Source organism: Pimephales promelas, chromosome 24 (genome assembly GCF_988280905.1).
Source record: "Pimephales promelas chromosome 24, fPimPro1.hap1.1, whole genome shotgun sequence".
NCBI lineage: Eukaryota > Metazoa > Chordata > Actinopteri > Cypriniformes > Leuciscidae > Pimephales > Pimephales promelas.
In genome coordinates, this window is record NC_142792.1 from 6,451,806 (window position 1) to 6,464,315 (window position 12,510).

At 36.5% G+C, this 12,510-nt stretch overlaps 1 protein-coding gene across 3 annotated transcripts in view; it reads left to right on the top strand.

Annotated features, from left to right (window-relative positions):
* Window positions 1–2,074: 2,074 nt before the first annotated feature.
* The window catches only part of ccdc136b (coiled-coil domain containing 136b), a 30,190-nt gene continuing 19,754 nt past the window's right edge, over window positions 2,075–12,510 (top strand). For all 3 annotated transcript variants that reach the window (XR_005622265.2, XM_039667954.2, XM_089126685.1), the window contains exons 1-2: window positions 2,075–2,224; window positions 2,469–2,693. Coding sequence is in view for 2 of the 3 variants with exons in the window: in XM_039667954.2 (XP_039523888.2) it covers window positions 2,639–2,693 (55 nt within the window). In the remaining variant the exon portion in view is untranslated. The remainder of the gene's footprint in view (window positions 2,225–2,468; window positions 2,694–12,510) is intronic.

Below are 12,510 nucleotides of genomic sequence, written 5' to 3' on the forward strand. Positions count from 1 at the left end.
AAGAAAGATTTCTGAAAGATGTTTATTTTATTTTATCCAACATTGTTGATTGCCAATTACTTAGGCTAATATACCGCTTGACAATCTGTTATTGATAAAATATTGAAAAAAGTGAAAACTTACAATGTTTTCACCAAAAAAAAAATAATAATGATAAAAAAAAATAACATTGTGGTGTTGATCACTGGGTGTTTTGATTAACCAGTTTTTAGTTGGATGGGTTTGTTTGGTCAGTAGCCTACATAGTTGACTTTTTTTTTTTTTTTGCCAACAAAAGAAAATAAGATATATAATCTTATAGAAAATTAAATGTAAATTCAATAAAAGAAACTTTTTCGGAAGTATTAAGATTTTAGAAATAATTGTAACATGTTGATTAATAAAGGTGGTAAGCGGCCACGCCCACTTGGTGGTAAAAGGTCGTAGCTCTCAGAAAATTACGAGTTTACGTGGGTCCACAAATAAATTAAAATTAAAGAATTAAAATATGCATTCAGTAAGTTTATAATTATTATTTATTTATTTATTTATTTCTTTAAAAAAAATGTTAGAAAAAAATAAATTTTATCGGCTGTTACATTTTCAAACGGCCTACCCTAAATTGTAGAGAGAAAATGACCGAAACGGATCGTGTTAACGGACTCCTAAATAACCACGTTAACCTTGAGCAGGTGTAGCTTTGTAAGTATGTGAGTAAACTTTCAACTTACACTATACAGAAACCCTATCAGTTTCTGATGGTGTCTTTTTGTTTGTTTTGAGGTGTCATTTAAGGGCAACATTCTTGGCCTTGTTTCAGCGGTGATTCAGTTTCCTATCGGTGACGGGGCCAGCTCGGTTGCCAAGCAACGCCATCAAGATGCTGTCCCTATGACAGAGTGGCAGCTCGCTGACACGAATGTCCTACAATCTGAATGGGTTTGCAAACAAGGATTATAAGCTTCTGCGAATGGCAGAATATGTCTCTCAGACAGCTGTTGTTTCTTAATGAGGGAAGTAAGTTTCCTTCCCTTAGGGCAGTACGCGCAATAGTTACTCTACGTTGCATCTCAACAATCGATATATAAATATATAGGCCATCAATTAATAATTCAAATACAATTATGCATTAATCAAATAGGTTTAAAAAACTTCGCTTAAAGAAATCGATTTATCACAATTAATCACACCTAACATAAAAGTTTGTAAATATGTGTGTATGTTTTACATTATGATACATGCATACTGATATATATATATATATATATATATATATATATATATATATATATATATATATATACATACTGTACATGCATACTTATATATTTACAAACTTTTGTTAGATGCTATTAATCGATTTGAATTTGAAAGCACTCATTTTAATTTATAATAATATAAATAAACAAACAAATGGCATGAAACCAACTTTGCAGTAATAAATACAATTAATAGAAATATGAAAATATTTTCCAAAATACTTCCAAAGACTTAACAATAATACACTTTTATAATATTTAATACTTAAAATTGTTAATAATTAATAACAATCATCATCAAATACTAAATATCTTAAAGGAATAGGTTACCCAAAAAGGAAAATTCAGTCATTAATTACTCACCCTCATGTCGTTCCAAACCTGTTCATTTTCGTTCATCTTCAGAACACTAATGAAGATCCTTTCAATAAAATCTGAATAATGTCTGTCTCTCCATTGACAGCTAACTACCCCTCTGATCCTTCAAAAAGTTCATAAAGAGATCGTAACCCATGAATTGAGTGGTCCACATTTTCTGAAGAGACACAATGGCATAATGATGAACAGATTGAATTTAGACTTGATGCAGGGACAGAAATCTCTGAGATTTCATCAAAAAGATCTTCATTTGTGTTCCAAAGATAAGCAATAAACTTGTTACTTTGTTTTTTTCCTTCTGTACAGTCATTGTGGCCCCAAATGTAAGTGCAAAATCATCAAAATACTCCCAAAAGCCAGCTGATTTAAATCTGTGGGAGAATGGACCACACAAAGCAATCTGATAACAGATGAGAACAGAGCAAAGTGAGGCAAAAGATAAAGGGGGAGCAAGAGAGCTAGATGGAGTGAGTGAGTGAGAGAGAGAGAGAGAGGGGGAAGGAAGGAGGGAGAAGAGACGAGACGAGAGGAGGGCACGCAGTAAACGACAGCGAGTAACGGAGACGTAAGCTGTCAGTGTCCTGAGCTGCACACAGATCTCATTAAAGGTAAGCAGACCAATGCTTTCTGTGTGTTAGAGAGTCAGAGAATGATCATGTTGCTGAAATACCCTTGATGCTGTGCAGTGTTTCAAGCTTTGTTTTGCAAGGAAACCAAGAGAGAGGGAGAGAGAAAACAACACAGTTATTCAGGAAGAGCAATAACCCATCTATAAGCAGTTTAGACGGTGATGTCTGCAGTTGTTTAGAGGGATATTGAACTGATCTGTGTGTATTTGTGTGTGTGTTTCAGGATGTATCGACCGTCGCAGCACAGTGTGTGTGGAGCCTGACATTCCTCGCAGGGCTGTGTGTGTCCCTCCTGTTTTTTGACCATTATCACTGCGTGTGTTTGGACATTTCACCCCCCCTCCAACCCCCACCACCCCCCCCCACTTCCTGAGGCCTGTCGCCACGACAACCATGGACTGCGGATTCCGTCTGCCGCCCGTCATTGAGGAGGTCTTGGATCCTGCAGGTGCGTGTGTGATGTTTCTACAGGTGTTCATTTGTGCAACAATGCATGCAATAATTATTGTTTTCTCTCCTCCTACCTCCATCTGAATTGTTTATCTGGTCTGTCATGAGGCAGAAGGTTGTTTAAAAAGATGAGGTGTCTGATGTTAAGAGAAACCTTTGTCAGTTTCTCAGTCAAAGGTGAGGTAAGGTTATTATGTGTCTTGGTTTAGACACATATGCGTAGATAAACAACAAACCTCAAACCTCAAATGGTTATTGATGGTGGCTCTCTGTTTATTAGTCTTCTAATGCACTTGCTACAATGCAAACATTACTTGTTTATCTGTATTTGTCTTGGTTTCCCAGTAGAAATATCGAGATCGCCTTTATAATGCTAATGCTATAAACCTATGTATAAAGGTTTGAATAACTTATGTTATAATGCATTATATATTTTCATAAATAATTGTAACCAATATTATAATATTTGCAGATTGCTTTTTACATCTGAAACTGGCTGTTTGTCATGAGTTTAATGTATTATACTTATACTAAAGGTGTAATAATTTATAGATAAGTATTGTAATGTACAGTATTATAACTGCTATTTATGATACATACAGTGCATTATAAAGTGCATTACAAGGTATAATATGCTTTATTCATAAAGGCTTTAAGGAACGTTTTTACATAATATCTGAACATGCTGAAAACAAGATAAAGTTTAAAAGTAAAATATTGCAATTTATTTTCAGAGAGCATTTGTTCTTCAGTTAAATATTGTTCTTTCATCATTGGCAATTTTATTCCCTTTTTTGAATTATAACAAGCTTTAGTTAGTGTTTATGTTTAATGCAGCAACAAAATATTTCAGAATTAATATTAAAAGATAATTATTATTTGCCAATGGGATAAAAAAAATCAACTTAATTAGAAAATATTCTCTAAAAACAAGACTTATATTACATTTTCTTGAGAGGCATTTTTTTTAACTGGGATAAAAATGGATTAAGATTAAAAAAGACAGAACATTTTGAATGCATACACTGTAAAAAAATATTGTTGGTTTAACTTAAAATTTTAAGTTGATTGAACTGGAGAAAGGTAATGGATTTAATCATCCAAAATAATAAGTTATCTGAACTAAATAAATTATTTAAGTTGATTTGACAAAAGAAAAAATGTTGTGATAACAAATCTTGAAAATACTTGTATTTTTTTAACAGAGTACAGTATATCTAAATCTATCTATATATTTATATCTAGAGTAATGATTCAAACCACAATTTGTACTTTTGGGGGAAATAAAACTTGTAATTGTCTCTGCATATTAAGAGATAGAGAAAGTATTTTAACATTCAAGAAATATGTACTATATAGATTTCAAACTTTCCAAAATTGCCAATTTTGACATTAGTAGTTCTCATGCGTCATGACTGACCTTGTCAACCAAGCAAGTTTGGTGTACTGTGGTGTGCGTGTCGGCTAGTAAATTAAGCCTGTTTTGTTACACTCTGTATATTTACACATAAATGGAGTAGCTTTGTTACCGTAAATAAAACGTCTTTGAAGACGTGCAGCAAGGGGTTATGGGAAACCAAATACTTGCTTTCTGATATGTTGCGTTTATGAGTTTTGAGTGTGCGCATAACATTTTTTTGTGCACACTAATGCTGCGTCTCTCCTCGGAAGGGCTTTTATGTCTTAAATAGCTGTTGTCTGCAGACTAGAGGGATTGTTTTAAATTGTTCCTCTGATCAAAAGCAGCGCTGAATGTGAACTTCAAAGCTTCAGTCCCAGCGTCTCCATCTCCGTTTGTCCGTTCCCAAAGAACCTTGCTCGCCCCCTGCGACAAGATGCATAAGTATTGTTTTACTTGATCTGACTTGGTATTACTGCAGTAAATTGGGATATATGTTTCTGTAGGTGGACTTGAGATAGACTGAAGAGGTTTATGAGCTCGTATGGTGTTCGGGGAACAAGAGAGGATCATTTTTGCCTCTTATTTGCAGGGCTTCCATGACAATTCCTTCTAAATGCCCTGCTGATTTAGCCAGCAGTGATGGTGCTGCCTCCTCTGCTCCATCCACCAGACACCCACATGCTCCACATTATTCGAGTGCCTCTTGCATTCCCTGTCCACCCCCGGATGATGAAAACACACATTCTTTCTCTCACCTCCAACATTCTAGGTGCCACAGCGCCTACAAAGTTTAGGTCCAGTCAAAACCCAAAAGTTTTTGCAGCCGCAGCTCATTTACATATAGAGGTCCTTTCTCATTTCATGCTTGGTCCAAGCGAATTGTTCTAGAAAGCTTCACTGAGTTCTGACGTCAAGAGATTGGCTGTTTAGTATTCCCCTTTAGCCTGCTTTTTTTTGGTCTTTTCACACTGATAGAGAAGTCTCCAGTCCCTTTATAGTCACTCTTTTTGAGAAATCTAAAAAAAATACTCCTAAAATGCAGTTACAATGGAAGTCTATGGGGCATCACATCGAGAGAAATGTTAAAATACACAGTCGTGAAAGTGTAGCCAGAAGCTTAAACGTTATGGCCTGATTTCAGAGATTAAAGCAGGACTTGGCCTTAGTTAAATCAGGACAGTTGAGTATCTTTTATATAGGCCTACTGATGAAAATATCATGATATGCAAGTTGTACTGGTGTGCATCTTGAGACGAAACAATGGCACTGACATATTTTAAGATATATCAGTGCAAGTTGCTTTCAGTTAAGATAGCTCAAACTTGCATTTTAGTCTAGGACTAGGCTTAAGCCTTATCTGTGAAACCGGGCATGTCTTTAATATGAGACTATATACATTTTATTCTCCTTAAAGTCATTAAACCTGTTACCTATGAATTATATACAGAAAGATGCCGGAAAGGCCTTTTTTTACACACATGATCCACAATAGCCATTCAAAATATGGTTTTGGACAACTTTACATGCAGCTGAAAAACATTTTTACAAGCACACAGGCTACAAAATTTGTCTTAGAAACGTCTTGTTGACATTTCTTCAAGTGCACTTATATACATTTTGTACAAACTGAAAGATGTTATTTTCTGTGGTAATCGACAATCGTTAAAAGTCGATAAAAAATTGCGATCTCGATTCAAACACCAACACGTTCTCATTCCCAAAGTGTCAATTAAACCTTTGACAAAAATCACACCGGAACATTACAATCTGCATTGGCACTGCCACTGACCCAGAAGCAGTTGACAAGTATGAAACAGTGTTTTCAACCACACAGTATACACATTTTTAATGTAAAGTTAAACAGATGTAAAATACTGAACAATTATTTTGTCAGAACCTTTTGTAAATTACATGATGTTATTTTGTTTAGTTGTCTGGTCAGAATTTTTTATTTTTTGATTCTCAATTCATCCAGAATCGTGCAGCTCTAACGCATGCCACAAAATTGATTTATTCTGAACCAAGAATGTTCCTTTATTCTTGTTGATATGTGGCAAATGTATGTTGACCGAATGACAAAAACAAGGCATGCTGCAGCTTTCCTTCCTCCAAATCTTCCTCTCCTCCTTCCTGCGGGTTTCCTCCCTCTGTTGCTCACTGACCCCATCGCAGATGTGAGGATTGGCTCTCTAGAACATTCCAGAAGAGCTGACGGCGGGAATCTCAAGGGCAGTTTGAGTGAGATCACTCTTTGGTTAGCAAGAAAAGTTACATGCAGAGGGAGAGATGGTGTACGTGCCGCTTGTGTGAGGGCCCACACACACACCGAAATAAACTTTCTCATGAAGAAGTCCACTGAGAGCGCTCGCTTTGAGACTTTCTTCTTTTGGAGTTTAAGAGATTGAACTCACTTTTCATTCCTCCCTTTTCTCTTTCTCATAGTCGTGTTTGTGAGTTTTGTGTGCTTGTTCTCATAACATAAAATTCAGAATTAGCCCATTTATTTCGCCAATCCATAAGAGCACATTATTCTAAAGGAAAAAAAAAAATGCTGTTCTTCATAGTTTTCATTAAAACTTGCTCCACTTCTGAAATGACTTTTCTTTCTAATGATGTAATCCAGATGGCATGGACAGGGAAAAATAATATTAACCCAGTAGTTTTTTGCCTGGTTTTGTTATGCAAACCTGGCAACCCTGGTGAATGCATCGCAAATACTATTATCAATCAAAAGCCTATTATAATTTGTATTCGTTGATCTAATGTATAGTGTTTAAATGTTCATTTGTTTGGGTTTTTTTCCCCCTTGCGTTTTATAACTCCTCAGATGACGAGATTGTGCATGTATTTTTTAATATGCATGTTAATGAGCCTCGCATTGCGCAGCATTATTTAATGAGTTGATATAATTTCTACTGAAACAGGAAGACAGGGTGGGACATATAGAACAGCCCCTCCCCTTTTTTAAAACATCCAATAGCGTTTTGTTTATCTGAGCTTGTTAAAGCCGCAGTTTCCGAACCGTTTCTCCTCGTCGTAATCTCCTCCGTATATCGTTTTAAAAACTTGCACATACCACGATCCGCTCTGTGTTATCGTGTCTCTGGACTGGAGCTGCGAAGGTTCGCATGACACTAACGTGAAACCAGGCTTCATTAGCTCAATGGAAAGCATAATTACACTGTCTGAATTGTTCCCTACATAGTGCACTATGTGCTATTCACCATGTAGAAAATTGTAAATTGTAATGACCAATTTCAGCTGCAGCTTCAGCGTCTGTTTATAATGTAGAGGGCGGGGCGCTTCAGATTCTAGAGAGCATTTGATTGGACAGAAAATCTGAAAAAGTGCAGAGTGATCCCAGACAGCAAACTGACATTGAATCAACGTGGAAACATGACATCGATACAACATTGATCTAACATTGTTTTACTCATCGAATTAACGTTGAACCAACGTCAGACGCGTCATTCTTTCAAAACTAACGGAAAATCAACTTGAAATCAACGTTGTTTCAACGTTATGAAAGCAAACCAATTTTCGATTTTCATTTAGCTTTGAAGAATGCCGCGTCTGACGTTGGTTCAACGTTAAGTCGATGAGCAAAATCAACGTTGTTTCGATGTCATGAGAGACGTCGTTTCCACGTTGATTCAATGTCAGTTTGCTGTCTGGGATGCCATCAAAATCACCGATCCATATTGGCTGAAGTGAGAGACTGTACGTTTTGAATGCTTATATCTTCTAAATACGAATTTTGCCATTGTTTTGGAGCACACTACCTTATAGATTAACAGTAGGGCTATTCATAGTAAAGCCAGGAAACTTCAATTTTGATTTCATGGGGACTTTAAGTGCAAAAAGATTCTTGTAGGAGCTCTTGGGGCTTGGGCAAGGGGGCTGTAACCATGGCAACAAGGCGAGAGCGCGTGAACTCCGGTAAACTTTAACGTCACACAGCTCCTCCTGCGTCTGTCAGAGTGCGAAACCAACAATCTGTTTTTTTCTGTGCCGCTTTTTCCTTGCCTTCTCCAATTTTCCTGCTTCCCACTTCCACCCCTCCCCTCTTTTTTTTTCTCTCCTCTTCTCTCATTCTACCTTTCTTCCTACCAAGCCAGAGTAGAGGCGACGTGAATAATTCATGCCACTCCTCACTGCGCCAGAAATGTGACACGCGCACACACACATTAAAGAACTCTAATGTTTCTGGTACCCAGTGATATCTCACTTAAACCCAACTCTCACCTTTCCTAAAGCCAAATTTATGCATTTTTTTTCCAATTGGATCTTTTATTTCAGCTTAATGGTGTCATGACACATTGGTTTATTCTCTTGTTCTTTAAGAGAATGCATTCGGTTTTGATGTTTTTTTTTCTCTGTGTTTGTAGAGAAATTAATCCTATTGGGAAAGACACAGTCAAAGTGATCCTTTAGTACACAAGGCTTGTCTTACAGTGCTCCGCATGTGTGTGTAACAGTCAATGATGTGTGTCTGTCAAGGTTTCAGACTGGACGGCTCGACCTCACAGCGGGCAAAAAGCTCAGATATCGTGCTAACAGGACCAACAGAGTTAAAGGATATTTATTTGGTCTCTTCTAAATCTTTTATGTGTTTTTCTTGTCAGATTAGGGAGACTCTTGCTCCTATTAGCTGGTTGTTCTGAAGCGCTTCAATTCATTGAGTTCACATCTCTTACTATTTTGGGTCACACTTTATAAGTGTCCTTATGTTCTTATATAAAAAACAATGTACTTTTGGTGTTAATGTTGAACTTGTATTATTGCTTTTGAGGTGGGATACGGGTGAGGTTAGGCACAGGTTTGGTGATATGTTAAGGTTTAAGGTGTAAACATAAAGTTTTCCCAAGTAGATAAAAAAGTCGCCCAATATAATCCCAGATGGAGCCCTGCTTTCTCTCTTTTACTCACTCATTATGTGTGTAAGAAAGTCTGATGAGATTCTTTCTGCTGCTTTGCTAATGTCTAGGTTGTCATCACTTAATGAGAACTAATTAATAGTGTTACAATAGAGAAGAGAAGAGCAGGCATAGACACATAATTAGAGAATACGTAATCATCCCCCACCTGTTGGGCCTCATTGATATTCCTATTCTCTGTTCTCTCTAACACGAGTATGTGCTCATGAACGGATGCTGATTTACATGGTGTTAGTGTGTGTATTTATGTATGCGTATGGTGAGCTATACAAGCGTTGTTTAATGCTTGTTTTTGGACCGATCGCTATGTAGAAAATGTCACTCAGCGCACTTGTCTTCTCTCTGCTCTCTGTATGTTGCCAATATGAAATCAAAATCAAACCTGTTTGCTTGCTTAATAAATCCCCTTGAACTTATTGTGCATAATTCATCAATGCACATTTTTGTCATATAAAAGACTTTTATAATATTTAATCAAAACTTTCTCCGACTCTGAAATGACTCATACTTTTCCTGTCACTACAAGGCTATGTGAAAGATTATGCTGATTAATCCAGCCAGTGCTGTTTCACAGAGTAGTTCACAGAAATAGGGCACTTTGTCATTTATTTATGAAACCTCATGCCTTTCCAATCCCATATGTCATAATGTTCTCCATTGAACAAAAAAGGAGATGTTTCACAGAATGTCCTGGTTATAATACAGTGGGAGTGAATGGGGATGTGGAGCTTTGACTTTTCTATATTCTTCCTCTCTACCTTTGATCTTAAATTGTATTTGCGTAGTTCAAAATTGGCACGTCATGCCAGGTTTAATGTCAATAACTCTTTATATGTGGGTATATTTGGACTTGGGTATTAATTTGTTAAGTGGATGTCTAGGATTATTAAAGGAGTAGTTCACTTTAAAAAAAAAAAGTTTTGCTGATAATTTACTCACCCCCATGTCATCCAAGATGTCCATGTCTTTCTTTTTTCAGTGGAAAAGAAATTAAGGTTTTTGATGAAAACATTCCAGCATTTTTCTTCATATAATGGACTTCAATGGGAACCAAACGGTTCAAGGTCCAAAAGACAGTTTCAGTGCAAACTGCACACTGTTCAAAGGGCTTTAAACGATTCCAGACGATGAATAAGGGTCTTATCAAGCGAAACGATCGCTCATTTAAAAAAAAAAAATTGTTAAGTTTTATAAGCTTAAATGCTTAAGCTTAAATGATGCACGTTTGTGACTCTCCTGTACAAACTCGTTTATCACAATGAACGAATCTTTTTTCATGTCATTTGGTTCATTCAACAAACGAAATGAACGAGTTGACTCGGGAAAAGATTTCTTCATTTTGGTGTACGAGTTCGAACAGGAGATTCACGAACGCGCATCACAGAACAGAACAAGGTGATCATTTGAGCTTATAAAACTTAACTTAACTTTGTTTTTTTTGTTTTTTTAAATGAGCCATCGTTTCGCTTGATAAGACTCTTATTCATCGTCTGGTGTCATTTAAAGCCCTTTGAACAGTTTGCAGTTTGCACTGAAACTGTCTTTTTGACCTTGAACCGATTGGTTCCCATTGAATTCCATTATATGGAGAAAAATCCTGGAATGTTTTCATCAAAAACCTTAATTTCTTTTCGACTGAAGAAAGAATGACATGGACATCTTGGATGACATGGGGGTGAGTAAATTATCAGCAAAAGGTTGAACTACTCCTTTACACTTGTAAGGTTTTGTTCTTCCATAACATTTCGTCTAGTGATTTGGTGAAGTATAATATAATTGCCATGGTTAAATCATACAAATGACAGGGTTAACATTTTTATCATTATGCCCACCCCTAGGCAGTTTACTTGAGGAGTTAATTGAAATTCATGACAGAACACCTATTACATAATACCTTTTAAGGAATGAAAAATTGTATAATGGAGAAAAAACCCTGTTACCATTCACTTGTATTATATGGAAAAGAGCAGCATGAACATTCTTTAAAACATCTTATTTTGTGTTCCACAGAAGAAAGTAAGAGACATTGACAGTGACAGACCCCTTTCCCATGCATCTGTTTTTCACCAGAGCTGTCAGTTTAATAACCAACAGGCACTGTTTAGCCAGCTCAGTCTGGGTCCTTTTCGCAGAGGGTGCTATACTTATCATTGTGGTTTACTGCAGGCTTATACGACACCAAACACAGACCGCATCACTTCCCTCAGTTAAAACCCAGCAAGAAACAATCTTCACGAGCAGCTGTTTAACATTGACAAGTGCAACTTTTGCTCCATTACAGAAGACTTTAGTCTTTGCACAACACTGCAGCAGTTTGTTCTTGTTTTTGGCTATGGAAAAACAGCTCACTAGCTCACTGCATTGCAGTCATGCTTTAGTAATGAGGAGGCATGCAATTTAAAGAGAAACTGCCTTGCATGGTTAACTGTGTCTTCGTCTTAGTCTTTGTGTTTTGTGAATGTATATGTGAGTGGAAGGTGTTTGCTCTGACCTTGCTCCTTGATTTCCCAGGGGCCGTTGTGACCGTGTCCATCATCTTTCCTCTTCTCAGAGCTGTGCTGAGCTTATTAATGATGTTTAGACTCTGATTTTCATTGTGGCTCATATGATGGCGACAGACTGCATTACATTAATCATTTAAATATTATTTTAGGATTTGATGGATAGCTTGAGACTAAAAGGCTGAAAAGGATGTATTTGTTTTAAGGTTAAGGTCAGTGTAGTGTTACCCTGGTCCAGCATTGAGAGTGAAAGCAGCGCTATAAACAGGAAACTGATGTCACCATCTGGATTTTAGCCAGACACGGACTGATCATGCACTGAAAGTGTTTGTGAAATGTTAGTGTATAATAAATAGGCTTTTTTTAGGCTGTGGAGATGCAGTGGTGATCCCCTGTTATGCATATAAAATAAAATTGAGTGTTGCATTGTAAACCGGGTCTATGATAACATGCACATGATACTATAAAAATGTATTTACATGCTGCTTTTTTTGATGAAAAAGCATTAAAATAATAATTATTGATAAACACGGCCATATTGTATTATTAATTTTTATTTTTTCATTTTATTTATTTTATATGACCCCTGCTGTATAGCTTTGACCCCCATGTTTTTTATAAACAGTTATGCGTATAGTTAGTTGCCCCTCCCTCATTGAGATCATACCACTCTGATTGGCTGTTGACAGTATTGACAATGTGATTGATATTTCAGTATAAAGGAGATAACATAATACTTGTGTGTGAAAAAACAACAATAAAAAGAATAAAAGTGAATAGAATGAATAATATATAGTTTTTGATTGATGTTGTTTTTGTTAAGAAAACCGCATCTATCAAACATCATCAACATCAAATAAGAATAATTACACTGGATTTCTGCGAGTGCCACAGGCTGATCCGGAAGCTACGCTTGTGATTGGAATGAAATGAAGTCTCTGAGCTCATGAGAACTAGACGAGAGCTATATTTGTG